This window comes from Oncorhynchus mykiss, chromosome 10, assembly GCF_057628025.1.
Source record: "Oncorhynchus mykiss isolate SJ-2025 chromosome 10, ASM5762802v1, whole genome shotgun sequence".
Classification (NCBI taxonomy): Eukaryota; Metazoa; Chordata; class Actinopteri; order Salmoniformes; family Salmonidae; genus Oncorhynchus; species Oncorhynchus mykiss.
In genome coordinates, this window is record NC_143031.1 from 49263189 (window position 1) to 49287210 (window position 24022).

Genomic DNA, 24022 nt, shown 5'->3' on the forward strand with positions numbered 1-24022 from the left:
CGTGAAACAACAGTAAGATGAAGGGAGGACTGGTGTGTTTCTTTATTAACAGCAGCTAGTGCGCAATCTCTAATGTTAAGAAAGTCTCAGGTTTTGCTCGCCTGAGTTAGAATACCTCATGATAAGCTGCAAACCATACTATTGACCAAGAGGGTTTTCATCTATATTTTTCGTAGCTGTCTATTTACCACCACAAACCGATGCTGGCACTAAGACCATACTCAACCAGCTGTATTGGGCCATAAGCAAACAAGAAAATGCACATGCACATTCAGAGGCAGAGTTTCTCTTTGCTGGTGATTTTAATGCAGGGAAACTGAAATGCATTTTACTTCATTTTTGCCATCATGCCACTTGTTTAGCTAGAGATGACAAAACTCTAGATCAACTTTATTCCACACACAGAAACAAATGCAACACCCTCCCCTGTCTTTTGCAAATCAGACCATAACTTCATCTTCCTGCTTCCAAGCAAAATCACAAACAGGAAGTACCACTGACGCACTTAATACGGAAGTGGTCAGATGAAGCGGATGCTAAGCTAGGACTGTTTCGCTAGCACAGATTGGAATATGTTCAGGGATTCATCCGATAATATTGAGGAGTTTATCACATCAGTCACAGGCTTCATTAATAAGTGCATCGACGACGTCGTACGTACGTACGTACGTACATACCCCAACCAGAAGCCATGGATAACAGGCATCATCCACACTGAGCTAAAGGCTAGAGCTTCCACTTTCAAGGAGCGGGCACTAATCCGGACGCTTATAGGATATTCCGCTACAACCCCCGGTGTGCTACAGTGCCTTGCGAAAGTATTCGGCCCCCTTGAACTTTGCGACCTTTTGCCACATTTCAGGCTTCAAACATAAAGATATAAAACAGTATTTTTTTGTGAAGAATCAACAACAAGTGGGACACAATCATGAAGTGGAACGACATTTATTGGATATTTCAAACTTTTTTAACAAATCAAAAACTGAAAAATTGGGCGTGCAAAATTATTCAGCCCCTTTACTTTCAGTGCAGCAAACTCTCTCCAGAAGTTCAGTGAGTATCTCTGAATGATCCAATGTTGACCTAAATGACTAATGATGATAAATACAATCCACCTGTGTGTAATCAAGTCTCCGTATAAATGCACCTGCACTGTGATAGTCTCAGAGGTCCGTTAAAAGCGCAGAGAGCATCATGAAGAACAAGGAACACACCAGGCAGGTCTGAGATACTGTTGTGAAGAAGTTTAAAGCCGGATTTGGATACAAAAAGATTTCCCAAGCTTTAAACATCCCAAGGAGCACTGTGCAAGCAATAATATTGAAATGGAAGGAGTATCAGACCACTGCAAATCTACCAAGACCTGGCCGTCCCTCTAAACTTTCAGCTCATACAAGGAGAAGACTGATCAGAGATGCAGCCAAGAGGCCCATGATCACTCTGCATGAACTGCAGAGATCTACAGCTGAGGTGGGAGACTCTGTCCATAGGACAACAATCAGTCGTATATTGCACAAATCTGGCCTTTATGGAAGAGTGGCAAGAAGAAAGCCATTTCTTAAAGATATCCATAAAAAGTGTTGTTTAAAGTTTGCCACAAGCCACCTGGGAGACACACCAAACATGTGGAAGAAGGTGCTCTGGTCAGATGAAACCAAAATTGAACTTTTTGGCAACAATGCAAAACGTTATGTTTGGCGTAAAAGCAACACAGCTCATCACCCTGAACACACCATCCCCACTGTCAAACATGGTGGTGGCAGCATCATGGTTTGGGCCTGCTTTTCTTCAGCAGGGACAGGGAAGATGGTTAAAATTGATGGGAAGATGGATGGAGCCAAATACAGGACCATTCTGGAAGAAAACCTGATGGAGTCTGCAAAAGACCTGAGACTGGGACGGAGATTTGTCTTCCAACAAGACAATGATCCAAAACATAAAGCAAAATCTACAATGGAATGGTTCAAAAATAAACATATCCAGGTGTTAGAATGGCCAAGTCAATGTCCAGACCTGAATCCAATCGAGAATCTGTGGAAAGAACTGAAAACTGCTGTTCACAAATGCTCTCCATCCAACCTCACTGAGCTCAAGCTGTTTTGCAAGGAGGAATGGGAAAAAAATTCAGTCTCTCGATGTGCAAAACTGATAGAGACATACCCCAAGCGACTTACAGCTGTAATCGCAGCAAAAGGTGGCACTACAAAGTATTAACTTAAGGGGGCTGAATAATTTTGCACGCCTAATTTTTCAGTTTTTGATTTGTTAAAAAAGTTTGAAATATCCAATAAATGTCGTTCCACTTCATGATTGTGTCCCACTTGTTGTTGATTCTTCACAAAAAAATACAGTTTTATATCTTTATGTTTGAAGCCTGAAATGTGGCAAAAGGTCGCAAAGTTCAAGGGGGCCGAATACTTTCACAAGGCACTGTATCAAACAGGCAAAGCGTCAATACAGGGCTAATATCAAATCCTACTACGCCAGCTCTGATGGTCGACGGATGTGGCAGAACTTGCAAACCATCACTGATTACCAAAGGGAAGCCCAGCCGACACGTGCCTATCGATGCAAGCCTACCAGACAAGCTAAATGCCTTCTATGCTTGCTTTGAGGCAAGCAACACTGAGCCATGCATGAGAGCACCAGCTGTGCATGAGAGAGCTCTCCATAGCAGATGTTAGTAAGACCTTTAAACAGGTTAACATTCGCAAGGCCGCGTGGCCAGATGGAATACCAGGACGAGTACTCAGAGCATGCGCTGACCAGCTGGAAAGTGTCTTCACTGACATTTTCAACGTATCCCTGACCCGGTCTGTAATACCAAATTGTTTCAAGCTTAGTACCACAGTCCCGTGCCCAAGAACGCCAAGGTAACCTGCCTAAGTGACTATCGCCCCATAGTACTCACATCTAAAACCATTACATGGTTTGAAAGGCTGCTCATGGCTCACATCAACACCATCATCCAAGACACCCTGGACCCACTCCAATTCACATACTGCCCCAATAGATCCACAGATGACGCAATCTCTATTGCACTCACCCACCTGTACAAAAGGAATATCTATGTAAGAATGCTGTTCATTGACTTCAGCTCAGTATTCAACACTATAGTCCCCTCCAAGCTCATCACCATGCTCAGGAACCTGTGATTGAACACCTCCCTCTGCAACTGGATCCTGGACTTCCTGACAGGCCGCCCCCAGGCAGTAAGGGTAAGCAACAACACATCCGCCACACTGACCATCAACACGGGGCCCCTCATGGGTGTGTGCTTAGTCCCCTCCTGTACTCCCTGTTCACCCACGACTGTGTGGCCGTGCACGACTTCAACACCATCATCAAGTTTGTTGACGACACGACAGTGGTAGGACTGATGACGATGAGGCAGTCTATCGGGAGGAGGTCAGAAACCTGGCAGTGTGGTGCCAGAACAACAACCTCTCCCTCAACGTCAGCAAGACAAAGGAGCTAATTGTGGACTACAGTAAATGGAGGGCCAAGCACGCTCCCATCCACTTCAATGGGTCTGTAGTGGAGTTGGTTAAGAACTTCAAGTTCCTCAGTGTCCACATCACTAAGGAATTAATGTAGTCTACACACACCTGCGTAGTTGTGAACAGGGCAAGACAGCGCCTCTTCGTCCTCAGGAGGCTGGAAAGATTTAGCATGGCCCTCAGATCCCCACAAGGTTCTACAGCTGCACCATTGAGAGCATCTTGACTGGCTGCATCACCGCTTGGTACTGCAACTGTGGTAAGGCGCCCTACCGCAAGGCACTACAGAGGGTGGGGAATACGGACCAGTACATCACTGGGGCTGAGCTCCCTGCATTTCAGGACCTCTATACCAGGCGTAAGAGGAAGGCCCAAAAAATGGACAAAGAGCCTGTTGTCTCTGCTACCGCATGGCAAGCGGTACCAGTGTAGCAAGTCTGGAACCAACAGCACCCTGAACAGCTTCTACCCCCAAGACTGTTAAACAAGACGACTAAATAGCTCATCAAATGGTAACCCACTGCTGCTACTGTCTATTATCTATCCTGTTGCCGAGTCCCTTTAACCCTACCTATATGTACATAGCAACCGCAACTACATCGACTCGGTTCTGGTATTCCGTGTATTGCCGTGTTATTTTTACTCGTCATTGTTATTCGTTATTCACTGTGTATTTATTCCTTGTGTCATTATTTACATTTTTACCCGTAAATAAGCATTTCACTTTTAAACTACACCTGTTATTTACAAAGCATGTGACAAATAAAATTGCATTTTATTCATACACTGAGTGTACAAAACGTGCTCTTTCCATGACATAGACTGGCCAGGTGAATCCAGGTGGAAGCTTTGATCCCTTATTGATGTCACCTGTTAGATCCACTTCAATCAGTGTAGATGAAGAGGAGAAGGCAGGTTCAAGAAGGATGTTTAAGCCTTGAGACAATTGAGACATGGATTGTGTATGTGTGCCATTCAGAGGGTGAATGGGCAAGACAAAAGATTGAAGTGCCTTTGAACGGGATATGGTAGTAGGTGCCAGGTGCACCGGTTTGAGCGTGTCCAGAACTGCAACACTGCTGGGTTTTTCACACTCAACAGTTTCCCGTGTGTATGAAGGAAGGTCCACCACCCGAGCAGTGAATCAAATTCTCTGTCAGAAGTGGATGACAGACAGCTCCTTCAAGCCTTTATCCCGATGGATGCCAGTGGGACCGAATTGTCGAAGTGCACAAGGTACGTCGAAGCGCAGTGGCATCTTCTAGAGAGCAATGCGAGCGTCATCGGACATCAGGCTAACTTTACAGAGCCTGAGACAGAGATATGTCTGGATGGCTGGACCTGATGACAAATCTACATTTCTGTGGAGCTGTCCACGCGCACTTTTACAGTGGGCTACATGCTCCATAAATAAGTAGGCTAGGTGTTATAAAAGAAAATAAGAAAAGTGCGGGTATGCAGACACACTTTTTACCCATTCAATTTAAAAATATATATTTATGAATGAAGTTGCATATTAGGATTACTATTATGATTATCTTTCAGTAGGCCTAATAATCTCCTAACAGTGGCCCTTATGACATAGCAAGGCGAAGAATGGGATATCTGGGAATCTGCCCATTAAAATCCTGCTAAAGAAAAAGCTTGATTGCGATCTTGTTTTCCAGCGGGACTTGGTCTGTACCCTCCGTCCTATGAAACCGATGAGCCAGACTATTTACAATGTTGGGGTCGTGGCATGGGGCCATCATATTTGGAGGGCTGTCAGACAGGGGAGCATCCTGTCACAGACATGGAATAGGGAAGACCGATGGTTGTAAGACTTTTAGCATTTTTGTCAATTTCTCAGAGGTCTTTTGAACTACTACATTCAGAATGTGATAAGAACAACGTCCGTCTGTCTGCTACAAAATGGGATAGGTATGATCTCTACATCTGTGAAGTGTGTGAAGTGATACAATCTACCCCGTCTCCCGGGGCAATTGTAACAGAGCTTGGGGTGAAATGGAACAGTGCAAGAAAATGCATAAATCATGACATGCAACGAAATATTGAAAGCCTTTTTTGAGAAGATGAGAACAACATTGCCATGTTTAATATTTGTATGGTTGACATAATAAAATAATGACACAAATCATAAAATGTTTATTATTTTTACACTCCATTAACTGGCCCTTCTCAACATCTGAACTAAACAACCGAATGTTTGTGATGTGTGTGTGTGTGTGTGTGTGTGAGTTCGAGAGAGACAGAGCGGTGGCGTGTGTGTGTGCACCCACGCTGTGAGAGTGAGTGCTGGACATGCTGTTGCAACTAAGTTTGACCCTTGCAGCCATTAGCTAGCTTCAATTTTGGCTACATGTTAAAACTTTAGCATTGCTAACGTACGTCAAAGATAGACACACTGGTTATAAAGCTGATATACATTTGATGAATCTAACTGCAAAGCAGGTGATGCCATCACAAAAACAAATTTGGTCAAATGACTTTCTTTACCTCAATCTTTCTTTTTTCTCAATAAACTCTGCAGTCTGTCACAGGGTCTTGCTTCTTCATATTAGGGTTGAGGACTAAACTGAGCAGGTGCACAGTGAGTCACATTATTCTAGCTTGTTACTGATTGTAGGTATTGAGAGTGTTACAACTATCCCGTCACAACCATCCCCGGCCTCCCTTACCCTATAAAGCGTCATTGTGTTCAACATATTCATCATGTCAAAGTAACTCAACAATCCACCCACACCACCTAATTTCAACGTGGATAATTGGGTAATCTTTGGTTGAGATGTTGATCAATGAGATTACAACCTACATTCACCCACTCAAAAATAAGACAAAAGTTAGTAGAATTTCCAATGTGTTATAACTATGATTTCAACCATCTAAAAGCACAACCAAATTCCAGTGGAAAAACAATGTCTGATTTTTGGTTTAGCCATCACCCAAATGTCTATCACTGTGCTTTCAACCATTTAAAAAGCACACTAAAGTTGAAATACAATGTCAGAAATTTTGTTTATTTATACAATCGATTGTGTCATCACTGTGCTTCATCTAACAGTACAACCAAATTACCTGTATTGCAGTTGAGATTACATTAAAAGTACACAGTGCAAGTAATCAATGCTGTTAGAGATTCTGCGTAGATTACTACAGCAATTGTCAAGATCTCCAAGGACCTGCGACCTTTGCATGCCATCTTGAACGTGCACGCTTTATACAATTACATAAGAATACATCTATAGTTAAGTAACCTCAATGTGGCCATGGATGTTGTTTCTCATTTTAAGGTTGAATGTTAAATGAGTTTGTAATGTTGAATTGTGTTGAATTGACAACGCAACCAAATATCAACATTTAAAGGAGATGCATCTAGTGCTTGGATAGTTCCATCTGAGCCACTGGCTTCATTCCATTCTTTGACTTAGATTTTTGGTTGCGTTGGAGATTTGAATCCAACATATCGTTTATTTATTTGTAGACAAACTGGAATTAAAGCCAGACTAAGTCAATGGCACAGATGGAACTATCCAAGCCCTAGATACATCTCCTTCAAATGTTGATATTTGTTTGTGTTGACAACCAATCACAATTCAATATCACTAAATATCATAAGAGGATCTAAGTCGCCAGACGTGTTTTTTTGGTGTGATATGTGAAAGTTGGCACACTGTCATCAGGACATTGTTATTGTCATTTAAGTCATTCAAGGGATAAATTGGTTACCTGTTGCCAGAGGTGCTTCCGGAAATGAAAACCCTGGGGTAATCGGGTTCTGGGAATAAAATCATTCTGACAAAATGTGAATTTTTACTGTACATTCTTACTGTACATACACATAAACATCCACCTGCCCCGAATGACTGGTTGCCATGGCTCCTTTTTAATCACATTGTTTTCCCACTCCGACGTCCGTCTCAAATACTTTTAAGCGGTCCATGACGATGCTAACCCTCTCTCTCTTAGCTAGCTCGACTATGCACTTGCCTCTGCTACCAAAACACTTGTGCTAACATTTTCTAGACTGTACCACTGAAAGTAACAGTTTTCAATTTGTAAAACCCAATTTCTTCTGGACAGAATAGTTCCTGTAGGTTTTTGACTTACTCGTCTGAACCTACAGGAATATTTTGTTATGTCTCGTGGGTTTCATAACCACATCTTTATAACAGTTCAACAAGGACGAGATGGAAAGACAGGAGTTTGGTTCAACCATTTATCTAGAACGTGATCAGTCAACACATGCAAACCCCCATGATGCTCTGCGAAAAACGCCGATGGCAATACATAATAGTTACATTGATTGAGCTGTTAATGTTATTCGTGTGATAAAACTAATTTACCTGCCCATCTGCCGCCCTTGCTAGCTCAGCTGCCGAACAGGTAATACAGGTGAGACTATGCTGCACAGATTTGTTGCGCGTAGCCCACACACCGTCACTGTTGTCAGAAAGCAGAACAACCGAAAACCCCTTCAGTGTTAGGAGGGTAAGGAGTCTACAAGTTCCCTGGCCTGTTATCACGCTTGTTTGAACATCGCAATTGAGCAGAGCAGAACAGCAGAGCAGCGACAAGGTAACATTTGAATAATATTATAATATAGAATATTTAATTTTGGATTTCAGTATGTTTTTTTTTTTCTCTTTTTCTTAACACTTTGTTATGCAGAAAGCTAGCCATAATGTTCATCCGTAGTTATTTCACATGCTCGGAACAGGGGCAGGTGTTTGTTACCTTTTAACACAGGACAGCATGAACTCAATTGTGATTATGGGCTTATAATGGGGGATAAACCGACGACTGTAGCTGAGAGCAACATTTCCAACATATACTATTAAAGATGCATTCCAACAACATATTCGTAACATATTGTTTGAATTGGATTCATACAAATAAAATAAGTAGTACACAACAAATGGGGAACCGTTTTGACTCGTCAGCACCACTCTCAAAACGAATGGCTGAAATCATTTTAAAAAGTTCTGGCCCATCACTTTAATAATGTTTGTTTGTTTTCCCCCCATTAAATAACCATGACAATATTTTCATGTATTTTCATACGGAAACGCTAACGTTTTGGAGGCCTTCAGACATTTTGAAAAGAAAGAGCAACAATAGTAGCCTACCTATAAACTGTGAGGAGAAAAAAGACAATGAGATTATCTCCAGAATGTGTCTCAGCCTAAGTGTCAAATAAAATGATAGTAGTTGCTATAACATTTAAGACATAAGCCTATTGTCATAGTGCATTTGAATTATTATGTTAGAATGTGTTTGGTCTTTTGTTAGTTCAATTAACAATTTTTCCTATTAAAAGGCCTTATTAAGATGAAATGTGTCATTTCAGACGTGTTTGTGCCCTACGTGTCTCCTACTGTGAATTTGATGTCTGTCCTCCTCGGTCCAGACATGCCTGTGCCAGTACCTAAACCACGGGCACGGTACAAGCGGGCTGGCGGGAGCTTACAGAGCCAGCTCTCTTCTGAGAGGTGACTTATCCTCATGATGTTTACTTGTTATACCAAACACCTGATATGTTCTTGGTGATTATTTTCGAATGATATGTTTTTACATTTGTTTTCAAGGGATTTTCTATGTGATACACCTGATCCAACGGCAAGTACAGGAAATCCTAGCAAAGGTAGATCATGGTGCTTATCGTGATGACAATGACATTGTTTGATCAATGATAAAGGTTTGGACAACATGTACATTTCCTTTGAAACAAGATGAGTTTCGTTAGAACTATCCTGTAATAACAGGTCACGTTCAATTGACTCGGACACAGTGCGTCAGCTTAACAGCTCACCTTTCAACAATTCACCAGTGAGCGATCTGCTATCGTGCTAAACAAGATTTGTTCCGTGCAAGTCATAAAAGAGACTCCTCCCCCACTTGTCAATCAATAACGTCTGCATCCTTTTAAATGTGATGTTGAGTTTAATACGCAATCTCCAGTAAAACATTCCTGAAGCTAAAGATAGCTCCAGTGCACTGTCATAATAGCAACACAAGAAAAACTGGTTTTGTTCTAGTCACAAATACTTGTGAATCGGTGACAGACTTCTGTATGATTCACTGCTTTAATTTCTCACCAGACAACGCATCATATTTTACTGTATGCCATTTTATCTTGGGTTCACAGGTGTTCCACCCACAAATTATTTGCTGGTAGAAAGTGAAGACAACCATGCCATTATCCTAAATAAACCTCCGTTCAGCCCTGCCATCCCCAGCCCGGCTAATGAGAATCAAAGCCAGCATAACTTCCCTCTCTCCAGATCTGATTCTGGAGTGACTCTGTCTTGCCCATTACTGGGCAGTAAGGATCCAGATGGGCTCCACGACAGATCTGCCTGGTCATCCAACCCTCCATACAGTTCTGCTGCAGATTATGACCCCTATATTACTGTAGTAGCTGACTGGGCAAAAGACCTTGGATCGGAATCTTCCAATGATGATGATGCCGTTACTGGAGAAATAAAGAACCCATCTCAGATGAACAAGTGAGTTTTAGCTATCAGGTGAGTGAAGTGAGTTTTAGCAAGCAGGTTTAAAGGCATAGGTAACAAAACAGTACAGGCCATGTCCAAAGACAGGGCAGAATATGTATATCGAGTTATGTAACAAGCTACAGGTCACAGAAAACATGAAATGGTGGTAGAAACGTTGAAATGGCTTTGTCTCGTTCTTCTATGCCTCGGGTTCCAGTGTGGTGTCAAGGCAGGTTGGTGTTGTCCCCAATGGAGAAACCCCTCAGCCTCCTGTGGAACAGGCGTCTATGCAGACCAGACCAATCAAACAAAAGACCCCACGGTACGTCACAACACCCCCATCACAGCAGACAGACAGTTAACAGACAGCTTTCACGGGGAGCTCAATAGAATAAAAATGACCACCTAATCAACAGAAATGTTAAGATAGTACCTGACCAATATCGACGTATTTCATGGTCGTAATGGTATGATATAATTGAAAACACATTGAAATGATCATTGGGGTGTAGCCAGATCAGACATGGAACAGCAGCTATTTGAAGTTGAGCGTGACATCCTTGTTTACCTAACTCATCTCTGAACTCCGCAAGCACCTTTGTTGATGTATTCAGATCACTGTATTCCGCATACCTATACCTAAATGTATTTGTTCAAGATAGCTGACAGCTAATGAAACAGTTGTCCACATGTATGTTTCTGTTAGATAACTCCTCTATTTGTTCACAGTGCTGCCACCATCCGCGTCAGCAGGAGAAAGCAGGCAGCAGCGAGCGGTGGTGGTGCCCAGATAGCAGAGTCCTCTCGTAGGGAGAGTGTTGTGTCCAGATCCAGCTGGCTGGATGTATGGAAGGGACGCAGGTAATGTGGAACACTGTGGGACGGGAGATATGCACTGTTAACATTTCAGCAACATCTTGCCGAAGTCACACTCTTTGATATGACGTTTCAGATTAATGTCTATGTTTTTGGAAATGTTGAGGTACTTTGTGTCCCTGAAGGCACAATGTTCTGTGGGCCACCCTGGATGGACAGTTGGTATCACTATGGAAGAAACGCACAGTGAGTGAACCACCACCACCACACCATTGTTCAATGGACTCTTCCTTTGAGTTTTGGCATAACGTTTGTTATGACATTATTGTATCTCCCGGGCTATGCCTCGCACTATTCCCCCATCTTCTGTGCTGCAGGACAAGTTCACAGACATAGTGTTCCACGTGTCAAGCATCACCGACGTCCGTAAGCAGGAGAAAGGACGCTTCTCCGTTTACTTCAGCAAGAAACACTTTGAGTTCATGGCACACAACAAAGGTGAGACCGCTGATGGATGTAGACTCTCCCTTTGGTTCCGAGTGGGTTTTGTGCTGTGCCCTGACTCTCCCCACCTCTCTCCCTGGTCCCAGAGGTGCAGGAGGGCTGGGTGACTTCCCTTCTGGCTTCTCGTGGGCGGGAACCCCCAGTCCCTCCGGAGCAGCATGGAGCCCTGACCATGAAGGGCCCTCGCAACAACAGAGTGTACGCTGCCATCTGTGGACACAACCTATGGATCTACAACAATAAAGAGGTGAGGATAGGGAACAGGGCTCAGCTATGCTCCATCAGTTTATGATTGTTTGATGATTCCGGAAGACATCTTCAGTGTGTTTTGTTTCACTCAGTTACTGTCATTGTGCCGTGCAGGACTTCCAGTTGGGGGTTGGGATGACCTTTGTGTCCATGAACGTGGCGTCAGTGAAGCAGACTGGCCGTCATAGCTTCAGCCTCATCACACCGTACAAAACCTTCAAGTGAGTGTCCAGCTCCTTCTCTCTCACTGTCTCTCAGTCTGAGCTGACTCAAGACAATTGCTCTTCTCGCAGATTATCCCATTATCTGGCCAGGTGCATTTGAGCACCTTGCTTTACTGGCTACTGAAACGCACAGTCTTTGTGTACTCTAGTTTCTCCACAGACTCGTTGAGGGAGCTGGGCGTGTGGTTGGAGAGCCTGACCCAGGTGATCCGCAGTGCCCTGTCATGCAGCGAGGTGGCCGAGCGACTCTGGGCCAGCCCATGGAACAAAGTGTGTGCCGACTGTGGCTGTGCCAACCCTGAGTGGGCCTCAGTCAACCTGCTAGTGGTCATCTGTGAGGCTTGTGCAGGTGAGCCGGTACTGCGGTGAGCCTAAATATGTAGGCACAGAATGTGTATGGATTGCGAAATTTGCTCGACATGACCTTAGCTAATAGTTTCCTTATTGTTTCTCTAAGGCCAGCATCGGTCTTTGGGCATGCATGTGTCCAAAGTGAGAAGCCTGAAGTTGGACATTAAAGTGTGGACCGAACCTCTGATTCTGGTGAGATTACTTTTCCTGTAATAGTGCTACAGTCTATGTCTTGCCAAATACTCAGTCTAAAATAACAATGTGAAAATAGGCACTACTATATAAACTCAGCAAAAAAAGAAACGTCCTCTCACTGTCAACTGCATTTATTTTCAGCAAACCTAACATGTGTAAATATTTGTATGAACATAACAAGATTCAACAACTGAGACATAAACTGAACAAGTTCCACAGACATGTGACTAACAGAAATGGAATAATGTGTCCCTGAACAAAGGGGGGTTCAAAATCAAAAGTAACTGTCAGTATCTGGTGTGGCCACCAGCTGCATTAAGTACTGCAGTACATCTCCTCCTCATGGACTGCACCAGATTTGCCAGTTCTTGCTGTGAGATGTTACCCCACTCTTCCACAAAGGCAAGCTGCAAGTTCCCAGACATTTCTGGAGGCAATGGCCCTAGCCCTCACCCTCTGATCCAACAGGTCCCAGACATGCTCAATAGGATTGAGATCCGGGCTCTTCGCTGGCCATGGCAGAACACTGACATTCCTGTCTTGCAGGAAATCACGCACAGAACAAGCAGTATGGCTGGTGGCATTGTCATGCTGGAGGGTCATGTCGGGATGAGCCTGTAGGAAGGGTACCACATGAGGGAGGAGGATGTCTTTCCTGTAACTCACAGACTTGATTGCCGGCAACACACTGCCCCAGACCATGACGGACCCTCCACCTCCAAATCGATCCTGCTTCAGAGTACAGGCCTCAGTGTAACGCTCATTCTTTCGACGATAAACGTGAATCCGACCATCACCCCTGGTGAGACAACTGCGACTCGTCAGTGAAGAGCACTTTTTGCCAGTCCTGTCTGGTCCAGCAACGTTGGGTTTGTGCCTATAGGCGATGTTGTTGCCTGTGATGTCTGGTGAGGACCTGCCTTACAACAGGCCTACAAGCCCTCAGTCCAGCCTCTCTCAGCCTATTACGGACAGTCTGAGCACTGATGGAGGGATTGTGCGTTCCTGGTGTAACTCGGGCAGTTGTTGTTGCCATCCTGTACCTGTCCCGCAGGTGTGATGTTCGGCTGTACCGATCCTGTGCAGGTGTTTTTACACGTGGTCTGCCACTGCGAGGACGATCAGCTGTCCGTCCTGTCTCCCTGTAGTGCTGTCTTAGGCGTCTCACAGTACAGTACGGACATTGCAATTTATTGCCCTGGCCACATCTGCAGTCCTCATGCGTCCTTGCAGCATGCCTAAGGCACATTCACGCAGATAAGCAGGGACCCTGGGCATTTTTCTTTTGGTGTTTTCAGAGTCAGTAGAAATGCCTATTTAGTGTCCTAAGTTTTCATAACTGTGATCTTAATTGCCTACCTAAGCTGTTAGTGTCTTAATGACCGTTCCACAGGTGCTTATTCATTAATTGTTTATGGTTCATTGAACAAGCATGGGAAACATTCATTTACAATGAAGATCTGTGAAGTTATTTGGATTTTTACGAATTATCTTTGAAAGACAGGGTCCCTAAAAAGGGACGTTTCTTTTTTTGCTGAGTTTACATATACAAATGATGTTCTCTCTTTCTTCCATAGCTCTTTGTCCATTATGGGAACAAAGCAGCCAATGATGTGTGGGCTCACAACGTGCCGGGTGCAGAGCAGATCCTGCCGGACTCCTCTGTGGATCAGAGGGGGGAGTTCATTAGGGCCAAGTACACCAAAGGTCGATACAGACGGACCCATCCGTTAGCCTCCAGCCAGAACCTGCTCAACAAGGTCAGCCAGCCTCAGCCTACACTGCTGCTATCAACCAGCAGAGGACAGTGTACTTATTCAGGTTTTCGTTTAGATCGCTTCCAAACTTGTGTTATTACACATTTGTAAGCGTCCGTTTCGGATTCCTTTCAATCTTAAAAGATCATAACATACACCTAAACCTCCCAGAGTCTATACAGGAAAAACTGTGCTAAATGAGAAGTGTTATTGGTTGTTATGGCAACATCATCCCCTCATCCTATATCCTCCAGAGGCTGTGTGAGATAGTGTGTGGCCCTAACGTCCCAGAGACCATGTCCCTGCTGTGCTCGGGGGCGCGGGTCCTGTGCCACTCAGGGGACCCTCATTGCTCCTCACCCATCTCACTGGCAGAGCGGGCTGGACAGGCCATGCAGACTGAGCTCCTCAGACACAACGAGTACACAGGTATTGACATCAGGGGTCCAGGCTCTAAGATCCACAGTACTGCTGTTGTTTTGTGTTTTTGCGTAGTCTCAACTTGTCACTTTCATGAAGTCAGTACATCAAATGTCGATCTTGTTCATCGTGGTTTCTCCTATCTGTTTGTTATTCTCCTGTACAGAGCCCCCTGCCTATGCTCATCAGAAGCCCAGCAGAGACCCTGCTACCTCTGTCCCCTTGTCTGCTGCAGGTACACGTATACTATGAGTGCATCACAATTGCCTAAAAGGGGACTTCGTAGTGGGTGTGAAATTGTAAATGTGTGTGCGGCAGGAGAGGAGCTCCATGGGAAGCTGGAGGAGGACCGCTTCCTGTTCTCCCAGGAGAACGACTCTGCTGCCTGTGATGTTCTGGACCTGAGGGAGGTCATCTCCATCTTCGACTGCTCCAACGGGTACTGCAACCTCGTGAGAAAACACACATTTTTATGATTTGATATGTGTTGATAAGACATAAGGATGACTGTTGATTTTCCTCCTCCCCCACAGACCAACTCATGCATTTGAGATGGTGACTCTGACGGACCAGTTGCTGTGCAGTTCTGATACAGAAGATGGTTTACTCATACACCTTCTCCATATTCTCAAGGTAGCACCAATAAACAGCTGTGAGGATAGCAACCGTTGTGCCAACTGTACTCTATCCTGTAAAGGTTACAGATAAACAGACGGAACCAATAAAGTCATGTGGTTAAAACTCATATGTTCTCCCCCCCCCCCCCCCCCCTGACAGGTGTTGTTGCCCGGGCCCATAGAGGAGGAGCTGGACAGGGGGTTTGCTATGTCCCGGGTGTCTCTGAGGGAGGGAGGAGGCCTGCAGCACAACGAGGTCTGGGCAGTGCTCCGTGGAGGTCAGGTCCTCATCTATCCTACTGACCAGCAGGGCCACAGAGAAAGGCTAACACTCAACCTCGAGACGCAATACAGTAAGTCCCATCGCGCCTCATTGTTCGGACTGCATGTTTACACAGCGTGATGTACATGCCTTGTGCACGTGAGCAGATGTTTCATGATGAGGTAATATGACTGTGTATCTCACCCAACACTGACAGTGTTATTTTCTGCCCACAGAGATAGATTCCTCTGAGAACACCATAGAGCTGGTCACTGGAGAGAGGTCAGCACTACAGGAGCACTTTGTAATAACAAGTCACATTCGCATTCACTTATATCATAGCAGCAGTTCCCAAACGTTTTTCAGCATCATTCAAAGGAAGGAATGTGTCCAATGTATCTATTGCTTGCTCTCTTCTTCCTGCTAGAACCATGTCCATGCAGTTTGAACGAGACCACAGCTGTCAGTCCTGGCACAGCTTACTGAAACGGGCAGTGACCACAGAGAGGAAACTGTACCAGCTGCCCCCCAACGCCATTGGCAATGTGCCCCCTGCCATCGAGAGGTGTATTTCACACATCACACAATATGGTGTGTTCCATTTGATACTGGAACAAGTATTGTAGTGATCTGGATAACAAGGAAAAATTATTCTCACGATTCTACATCAGCTCCACTCCTCTCTCTCTCTCTCCCAGGTTTAAAGGTGGATGGGCTGTACCGGCGCTGTGGCTTGGCCACAAAGATCAGTTGTCTGGTGGAGGCCCTCAGCAGTTCACCTACAACTACACCTCTGGAGACAGACGAAGAGGGTCTCCTGGACGCTGCGGGGGCCCTGAAGCAGTATGTCCGCCAGCAGGTGGTGCTCATCCCAGAAACACACAGGAAACTGTGGGTGGAGGCCGCAGGTACTCTCCTTCTCATCTTCATCTCTCGTAGACAGACTATGTAAACATAAATGGTACTGTAGATCTGTCCCAAGGGAATGAGACGGGGTAGATAACGAGCAGCATTAGTTCCGGTGCTTTTGGACAAATCACAATTCCGCAGTTGTTAGCATCTTTCGAATATTGGAAGGGGAGGGGATATTTGGACGATAGACTTGCCTGTAACTTGCAAAGAGAGAGGGTGGAGCTCTGTGTTCCCGGTTCCGATCATTGTTATATCACTTCTCTTAACACGTATGGACCCAGAACTTAATCGAGCATCTGACCAATTACACAAGATCCTCTCCCCACAGTTTAGAGTCACCATGGACATATTTTACCAGTATCTAGAATAACAAACAAACCCCAATGCAGATGGACATTGTTTAATACAAGCTGTGATTTAAATAATGGGGTTCTCATTACATCGCCTTTGTCACCATAGCTCACACAGAAGAGACCTTTAGACTGACTACATACCGCGGACTACTGAAGAAGCTGCCCCCTGACAATAGAATCACACTCAATGCCCTCTGTGGACACTTCTACATGTAAGAACCACACACGTCCAACGATTGTTAAATTTAAAAGGGCAATGAAATTAACCTGCATGACTAATGGTTCACTGTTGTCAACCCCTCCTTCTAGAGTTCAGCAGTATAGTGCAGAGAACCGTATGACAGCTCAGAACCTGGCACTGGTGTTTGTCCCCACACTATTCCAGGAGCTGGCCATGAACACTGACATGGTGCAGCTCACCAGAGAGCTCATTATCCACTACACACTCCTCTTCCTGGTAAGACACTTTGAACTCCACCTCTTCTATTGGGTCATAAAGCAGTGAAAGACTGACAGTGAACTAGACTAGACATTTATACTTACCATGTCTTGAAATCTACAGGGTAAAGAAGAGGAGTCTGACATGGAGAGTGAAGAACTAATAACTAAGTTTTGAAAAAATATACAGTACCAGTCAAATGTTTGGACACATCTACTCATTCAAGGGTTTTTCTTTTTTTTGGTACTACATATGGAATCATGTAGTAACCAAAAAAGTGTTAAACATATCAAAATATATTTTATATTTGAGATTCTTCAAAGTAGCCACTCTCTGCCTTGACGACAGCTTTGCACACTCTTGGCATTCTTTCAAACAGCTTCATGAGGGAGTCACCTGGAAAGCTTTTCAATGTGTGCCTTGTTAAAAATGCATTTGTGGAATTTCTTTCCTTAATGCGTTTGAGCCAAATCGGTTGTGTTGTGACAAGGTAGGGGTGGTATACAGAAGATAGTCTTTTGCCGAATTAGGCTAAGTCCATATTATGCCAAGAACAGCTCAAATAAGCAAAGAGAAGTGACAGTCCATTACTTTAAGACATGGTCAGTCAATTAACTTTTAAAGTTTCTTCAAGTGCCTTTGCAAAAATACATCAAGCGCTATGATGAAACTGGCTCTCATGAGGACCCAGAGGAAGACCCAGAGTTACCTCTGCTGCAGAGGATAAGTTCATTAGAGTTAACTGCACCTCAGATTGCAGCCCAGATAAATGATTCACAGAGTTCAAGTACCAGACACATTTCATATCAACTGTTCAGAGGAGACTGCGTGAATCAGGCCTTCATGGTCAAATTGCTGCAAAGAAACCACTACTAAAGGACACCAATAATAAGATGAGACTTGCTTGGGCCAAGAAACACGAGCATTGGACATTAGACTGGTGGAAATCTGTCAATTTGAGAATTTTGGTTCCAACCACAGAGTAGCTGAACTGATGATCTCCGCATGTGTGGTTCCCACCTTGAAGCATGGTGAGATGGTGTAGGTGTGGGGGTGCTTTGCTGGTGGATTTATTTAGAATTCAAGGCACACTTAACCAGCATGGCTACCACAGCATTCTGCAGTGATACGCCATCCCGTCTGGTTTGCTCTTTGTGGGACTATCATTTGTTTTTCAACAGGACAATGACCCCAAACACACCTCCAGGCTGTGTAAGGGCTATTTTACCAAGAGGGAGAGTGATAGAGTGCTGCATCAGATGACCTGGACTCCACAATCACTCTACCTCAACCCAATTGTGATGGTTTGGGATGAGTTGGACCTCAGTGTGAAGGAAAAGCCACCAACAAGTGCTTAGCATATGTGGGAACTCCTTCAAGACTGTTGGAAAAGCATTCCTCATGAAGCTAGTCGAGAGAATGCCAAGAGTGTGCGAAGCTGTCATCAAGGCAAATGGTGGCTACTTTGAACAATCTGAAATATAAAATATATTTTGATTTGTTTAACACTTTTTTGGTTACTACATGATTCCATATGTTCATAGTTTTAATGTTTTCACTGTTATTCTACCATGTAGAAAATAGTAAAAACAAAGATACTCTTGACTGAGTAGGTGTGACCAAACGTTTGACTGGTAATGTATATTTGCCTTTGGCTGTCAAGGAAAGCTTATATTGGAAATATATTTGGTTACAGGGTGCCCTTTCAACTTCTGCTAATTGTGGGGCTAACAAGAACATTTTATCAATAGTCGTTTTCAAAACTTCTTTGAACTGTACATTTAGGTCATGGACAGGTTCAAACATATTTATTCAACATGGGGGTTTATTGTCATTTAGGTGACTGTAAAATAATAACAAAATTGTATGTTATCAAACTGTTCGAAACAGTATTATGACAAATCTCTTAGAAATAAAATGTATGACAAACCAATAAACATGTTTTTTTCCTTCTAATTTATTGGATGTTACCTTTTTTTATTATATTTTCTTACCCTTATTTTACCGATAAGTTGACTTGAGAGCACATTCTCATTTACAGCAACGACCTGCAGTATGGTTACAGGGAAGAGGAGGGGGATGAATGAGCCAATTGGAAACTGGGGATGGTTAGGTGGCCATGACGGTATGAGGGCCAGATTGGGAAGTTAGCCAGGACCCCGGGGTTAACAACCATACTCTTACAATAAGCACCATGGGATCTTTGGTGACCATAGAGGGTCAAGAACCTGTTTAGCGTCCCATTCGAAAGACGTCACCCTACACAGGGCAATGTCCCCAATTACTGTCCTGGGGCATTGGGATATTGTATTTTAGACCAGAGGAAATAGTGTGTTCTACTGGCCCTCCAACACCACTTCCAGCAGTATCTGGTCCAGCAGACCAGGACCGACCCTGCTTAGTTAACAGAGACATTTGTGTAAAACATTGTGCTCCAATTCTCATTGATGGTCACATTAACAAAAATAAAGATAACAAGTAATCAAAACTAGAAACAATCTAGTATTCCACAAAATACTAACAGGATTTCTAGAAAACAATATACTGCAAGATGTTCAGATTTTCAAAATGTTCCAAAATATGCAAGAGGGGAGAACATTAATACTTAGGCCTCTTCGGTTTCTGCCTGAAATAAAAATGAGTAAAATGAATATAGGATCGTGTGAATTTAACATGCATTTATCAACATAATTGACAATGTGCCTTTTATGTTTAAACAATAAGGCATGAGAATCCGGGAATTATTGTGTGAATAACTCCCGATAAAGGGCTGTTCTTAGGCCCGACACGAAGCTAAGGGCCAACAAACAGAGCTTTAGGAGGGTGTTGTTCATGAAAATTCCCGGGTTTGAGGGCCTTATTGATTTTATAAATACTTTGCCAAACACATTAAAAACAGATTATTTACATGTTTTCATTAAAAAAAGTTATTTTAATGAGTAAATTCATTTTATTTAATCTTTTCACCAGATGATATAGTTCAGGCAGTTATAATTCTGAGGTTCTGACCTGTTTGTTAATTCTATTCATTCTACACTTTGCAATGCTATGCTAAACAAATCATTGGCATCAATGGTGTATATACAGTGCCTTCGGAAAGTATTCAGACCCCTTGAATTTTTCCACATTTTGTTAAGTAACAGCCTTATTCTAAAATGGATTAAATAAAAACCAAAATAAAACTTTGCAATCTACACACACTACCCCATAATGACAAAGCGAAACAAGGTTTTCGACATTTTGCATTTATTAAAAATAAGTTGTATCTACAACTTGATTGGAGTCCACCTGTGGTATATTGAATTGATTGGACATGATTTGGAAAGGCACACACCTGTCTATATAAGGTCCAACAGTTGACAGTGCATGTCAGAGCAAAAACTAAGCCATGAGGTCGAAGGAATTGTCCGTAGAGCTCCGAGACAGGATTGTGTCGAGGCACAGACCTGGGGAAGGGTACCAAAAACTCATGCAGCATTAAAGATCCCCAAGAACACAGTGGCCTCCATCATTCTTAAATGGAAGAAGTTATGAACCACCGCCCGGCCAAACTGAGTAATCGAGGGAGAAGGGCCTTGGTCAGGGAGGTGACCAAGAACCCAATGTTTATTCTGACAGAGCTCCAGAGTTCCTCTGTGGAGATGGGAGAACCTTCCAGAAGGACAACCAACTCTGGTGGAGTGCTGCAATCAGGCCTTGATTGTAGATTGGCCAGACGGAAGCCACTTCTCAGGAAAAGGCACATGACAGCCAACTTGGAGTTTGCCAAAAGGCACCTAAAGACTCTCAGGCCATGAGAAATAAAATGTTCTGGTCTGATGAAACCAAGATTGAACTTTTTGGCCTGAATGCCAAGCATCACGTCTGGAGGAAACCTGGCACCATCCTTACGCTGAAGCATGATGGTGGCAGCATCATGCTGTGGGGATGTTTTTCAGCGGCAGGGACTGGGAGACAGGACAACAACCCTAAGCAGACAGATCAAGACAACACGGGCCCAGCTAGAGCCCGGACGTGAACCCAATCGAACATCTCTGGTACTGGTATTTTATTAGGATCCCCATTAGCTGTTGCAAAAGCAGCAGCTACTCTTCCTGGGGTCCACACAAAACATGAAACATAATACAGAATGACATAATACAGAACATCATTATAAAAGAACAGCTCAAGGACAGAACTACATACATTTGTTTTAAAGGCACACAGCCTACATATCAATGCATAGACAGACTATCTAGATCAAATAGGGGAGAGGCGTTGTGCCACAAGGTGTTGCTTTATCTGGTTTTTGAAACCAGGTTTGCTGTTTATTTGAGCAATATGAGATGGAAGGAAGTTCCATGCAATAAGGGCTCTATATAATACTGTACGCTTTCTTGAATTTGTTCTGGTTTTAGGTACTGTGAAAAGACCCCTGGTGGCATGTCTGGTGGGATAGGTTTGTCTGTCAGAGCTGTGTGTGAGTTGACTATGCAAACAATTTGGGATTTTCAACACATTGTTTCTTATAAAAAGAAGTAATGCAGTCAGTCTCTCCTCAACTCTTAGCCAAGAGAGACTGGCACGCATAGTATTTATATCAGCCCTCTGATTACAATGAAGAGCAAAACATGCTGCTCTATTCTGGGCCATCTGCAGCTTAACTAGGTCTTTCCTTGCAGCACTGGACCACACGACTGGACAATAATCAAGATTAGACAAAACTAGATCCTGCAGAACTTGCTTTTTGGAGTGTGGTGTCAAAAAAGCATAGCATCTCTTTATTACAGCCAGACCTCTCCCCATCTTTACAACCATTGAATCTATAGGTTTTGACCATAACAGTTTACAATCTAAGGTAACGCCAAGTAATTTAGTCTCCTCAACTTGTTCGACAGCCACACCCTTCATTACCAGATTCAGCTGAGGTCTAGAACTTAAGGAATGATTTGTACCAAATACAACGCTCTTAGATTTGGAGATGTTCATGACCAATTCATTACTGGCCACCCATTCCAAAACAGACTGCAACTCTTTGTTAAGGGTTTCAGTGACTTCATTAGCTGTGGTTGCTGATTGCTTTATGGTTGAATTATCAACATACATGGATACACATACTATATTTAATGCCAGTGGCAGGTTGTTGGTAAAAATAGAAAATAGTAGAGGGCCTAGAGAGCTGCCCTGCTGTACACCACACTTGACATGTTTGACATTAGAGAAGCTTCCATTAAAGTTAAAGAGTTCTATTAGATTGCCATATCGTGGATTCAGAGCTGAGGTTGAAAAGCCATAACACATACGTTTTTTCATGGTCAATTATGGTCAATAATATCAAAGTCTGCACTGAATTCTAACAGTACAGCTCCCACAATCTTCTTATTATCAATTTCTTTCAACCAATCCTCAGTCATTTGTGTCAGTGCAGTACATGTTGAGTGCCCTTCTCTATAAGCTTGCTGAAAGTCTGTTGTTAATTTGTTTACAGAGAAATAGCATTGTATTTAGTCAAACACTGTTTTCCAACAGTTTGCTAAGAGCTGGCAGCAAGCTTATAGGTCTGCTGTTAGAAACAGTAAAGGCAGCTTTACCACTCTTGGGTAGCGGAATGACTTTGGCTTCCCTCCAAGCCTGAGGACAAAGACTTTTCTCTAGGCTCAGATTAAAGATATGACAGATAGGAGTGGCTATAGAGTCAGCTACCATCCTCAGTAGCTTTCCATATTAGTTGTCAATGCCAGGAGGTTTGTCATTATTGATTGATAACAATAATTTTTCCACCTCTCCCACACTAACTTTACAAAATTCTAACTTGCTTTCATTATTCGTTTTTTATGCATGAATACAATTGTTCACTGTTCGTTGTTGACATTTCCTGCCTAAGTTTGTTCGCTTTGCCAATGAAATAATCATTAAAATATGTGGCAACCTCAAATGGTTTTGTGATGAATAAGCCATCTGATTCAATGAAAGATGCAGTTGAATTTGTCTTTCTGCCCACAATTTCATTTGAAGTACTCCATAGTTTTTCCCCCCATCATTCTTTATATCATTGGTTTTAGCTTCATAATGCAGTTCCTTCTTTTCACATAATTTCTCAATTTGCAGTAAGCCAGTCAGATATGCAGCTAGACTTATTAGCCACTCCTTTTGCCACATGTCTTTCAACCATACAGTTTTTCAATTCCTCATCAATCCATGGAGCCTTAACAGTTGAAACAGTCAGGTTCTTAACAGGTGCATGTTTATCAATAATTGGAAGAAGCAATTTCATAAATTCATCGGGTCCCTGCAAGGTTGTGTGAGCTCAACCGTCTTCTTCATTCTGTACACCAACGATTGTACAAATCAAAACACCAAGCATCACATCATTAATTTCTCTGACGACACCGTCCTGCTGGTCCAAATGGATGACAACAGCAACCTCCCACTGTACCTAGGCAATGTAAACAGCCTTGTGCAGTGGTGTGACACAAACTCTCTGGTCCTGAATGTCACAGGAGCCAGGTCGTCATTCACAGTGAACACATCCAGCAGTTAGACCTATAAATACCTGGGAGTACATGTTGACCATCACTGCTTGGTACTATCCAGAGTGGTTTGCAGTACAGCATTACTGCTTGGTACAAGTGTCACGCTACAGATTTTTCTCCTACTTTCTGAGTGTGAGCAGAAAGTAGGTCACCACTGTACAGCACATTGAGCAGCTCTGACAGTCTCTCAGCTAACACTGCCATCTTCGCATCACCGTACGGTCTTTCTGTCTGCTCTCAGTCACATACACTAACTGTAGGATGAAAAACAGACTGAAGGAAATACTCACCCATCTGCCTCAGCCTTCTTCCTCTTATTTTGTATTTAACCTTTATTTTAGGCAAGTCAGTTAAGAACAATGACAGCCTACCAAAAGGCATCCTGCGGGGACAAGGGCTGAGATTTTTTTTGAATAA

General features: G+C 43.4%; 1 protein-coding gene across 2 annotated transcripts; it reads left to right on the forward strand.

The window, feature by feature from the left end:
- The first annotated feature begins 7389 nt into the window (after positions 1-7389).
- LOC110534173 (arf-GAP with Rho-GAP domain, ANK repeat and PH domain-containing protein 1) lies at positions 7390-19049 on the forward strand. 2 transcript variants are annotated; one of them, XM_021618886.3, is made up of 24 exons: positions 7390-8075; positions 8848-8989; positions 9086-9141; positions 9646-10006; positions 10212-10316; positions 10724-10855; positions 10996-11056; positions 11188-11308; positions 11401-11561; positions 11678-11784; positions 11937-12136; positions 12245-12330; positions 13911-14093; positions 14345-14519; positions 14677-14745; positions 14829-14949; positions 15044-15143; positions 15288-15480; positions 15626-15671; positions 15817-15980; positions 16088-16297; positions 16761-16866; positions 16964-17111; positions 17217-19049. In XM_021618886.3, exons 2-24 carry the CDS (start codon positions 8886-8888, stop codon positions 17268-17270), a joined length of 3063 nt encoding a protein of 1020 aa, XP_021474561.3. In that variant the 5' UTR covers positions 7390-8075; positions 8848-8885; the 3' UTR covers positions 17271-19049. The 2 variants fall into 2 exon arrangements, with proteins under 2 accessions (XP_021474561.3, XP_036789187.1); XM_036933292.2 differs by having other exon boundaries at positions 7859-8075; positions 8908-8989.
- Positions 19050-24022: the final 4973 nt, after the last annotated feature.

What these genes read in the sequence shown, in the direction of transcription:
- LOC110534173 (XM_021618886.3), top strand. Translation starts at nt 8,886, where the DNA reads ATGTCTGTCCTCCTCGGTCCAGACATGCCTGTGCCAGTACCTAAACCA. An exon ending in TACAGGAAATCCTAGCAAAG is followed by an intron (nt 9,142 to 9,645) that starts GTAGATCATGGT and finishes TTGGGTTCACAG; the next exon opens with GTGTTCCACCCACAAATTAT. An exon ending in ACCTTCTCCATATTCTCAAG is followed by an intron (nt 15,144 to 15,287) that starts GTAGCACCAATA and finishes CCCCCCTGACAG; the next exon opens with GTGTTGTTGCCCGGGCCCAT.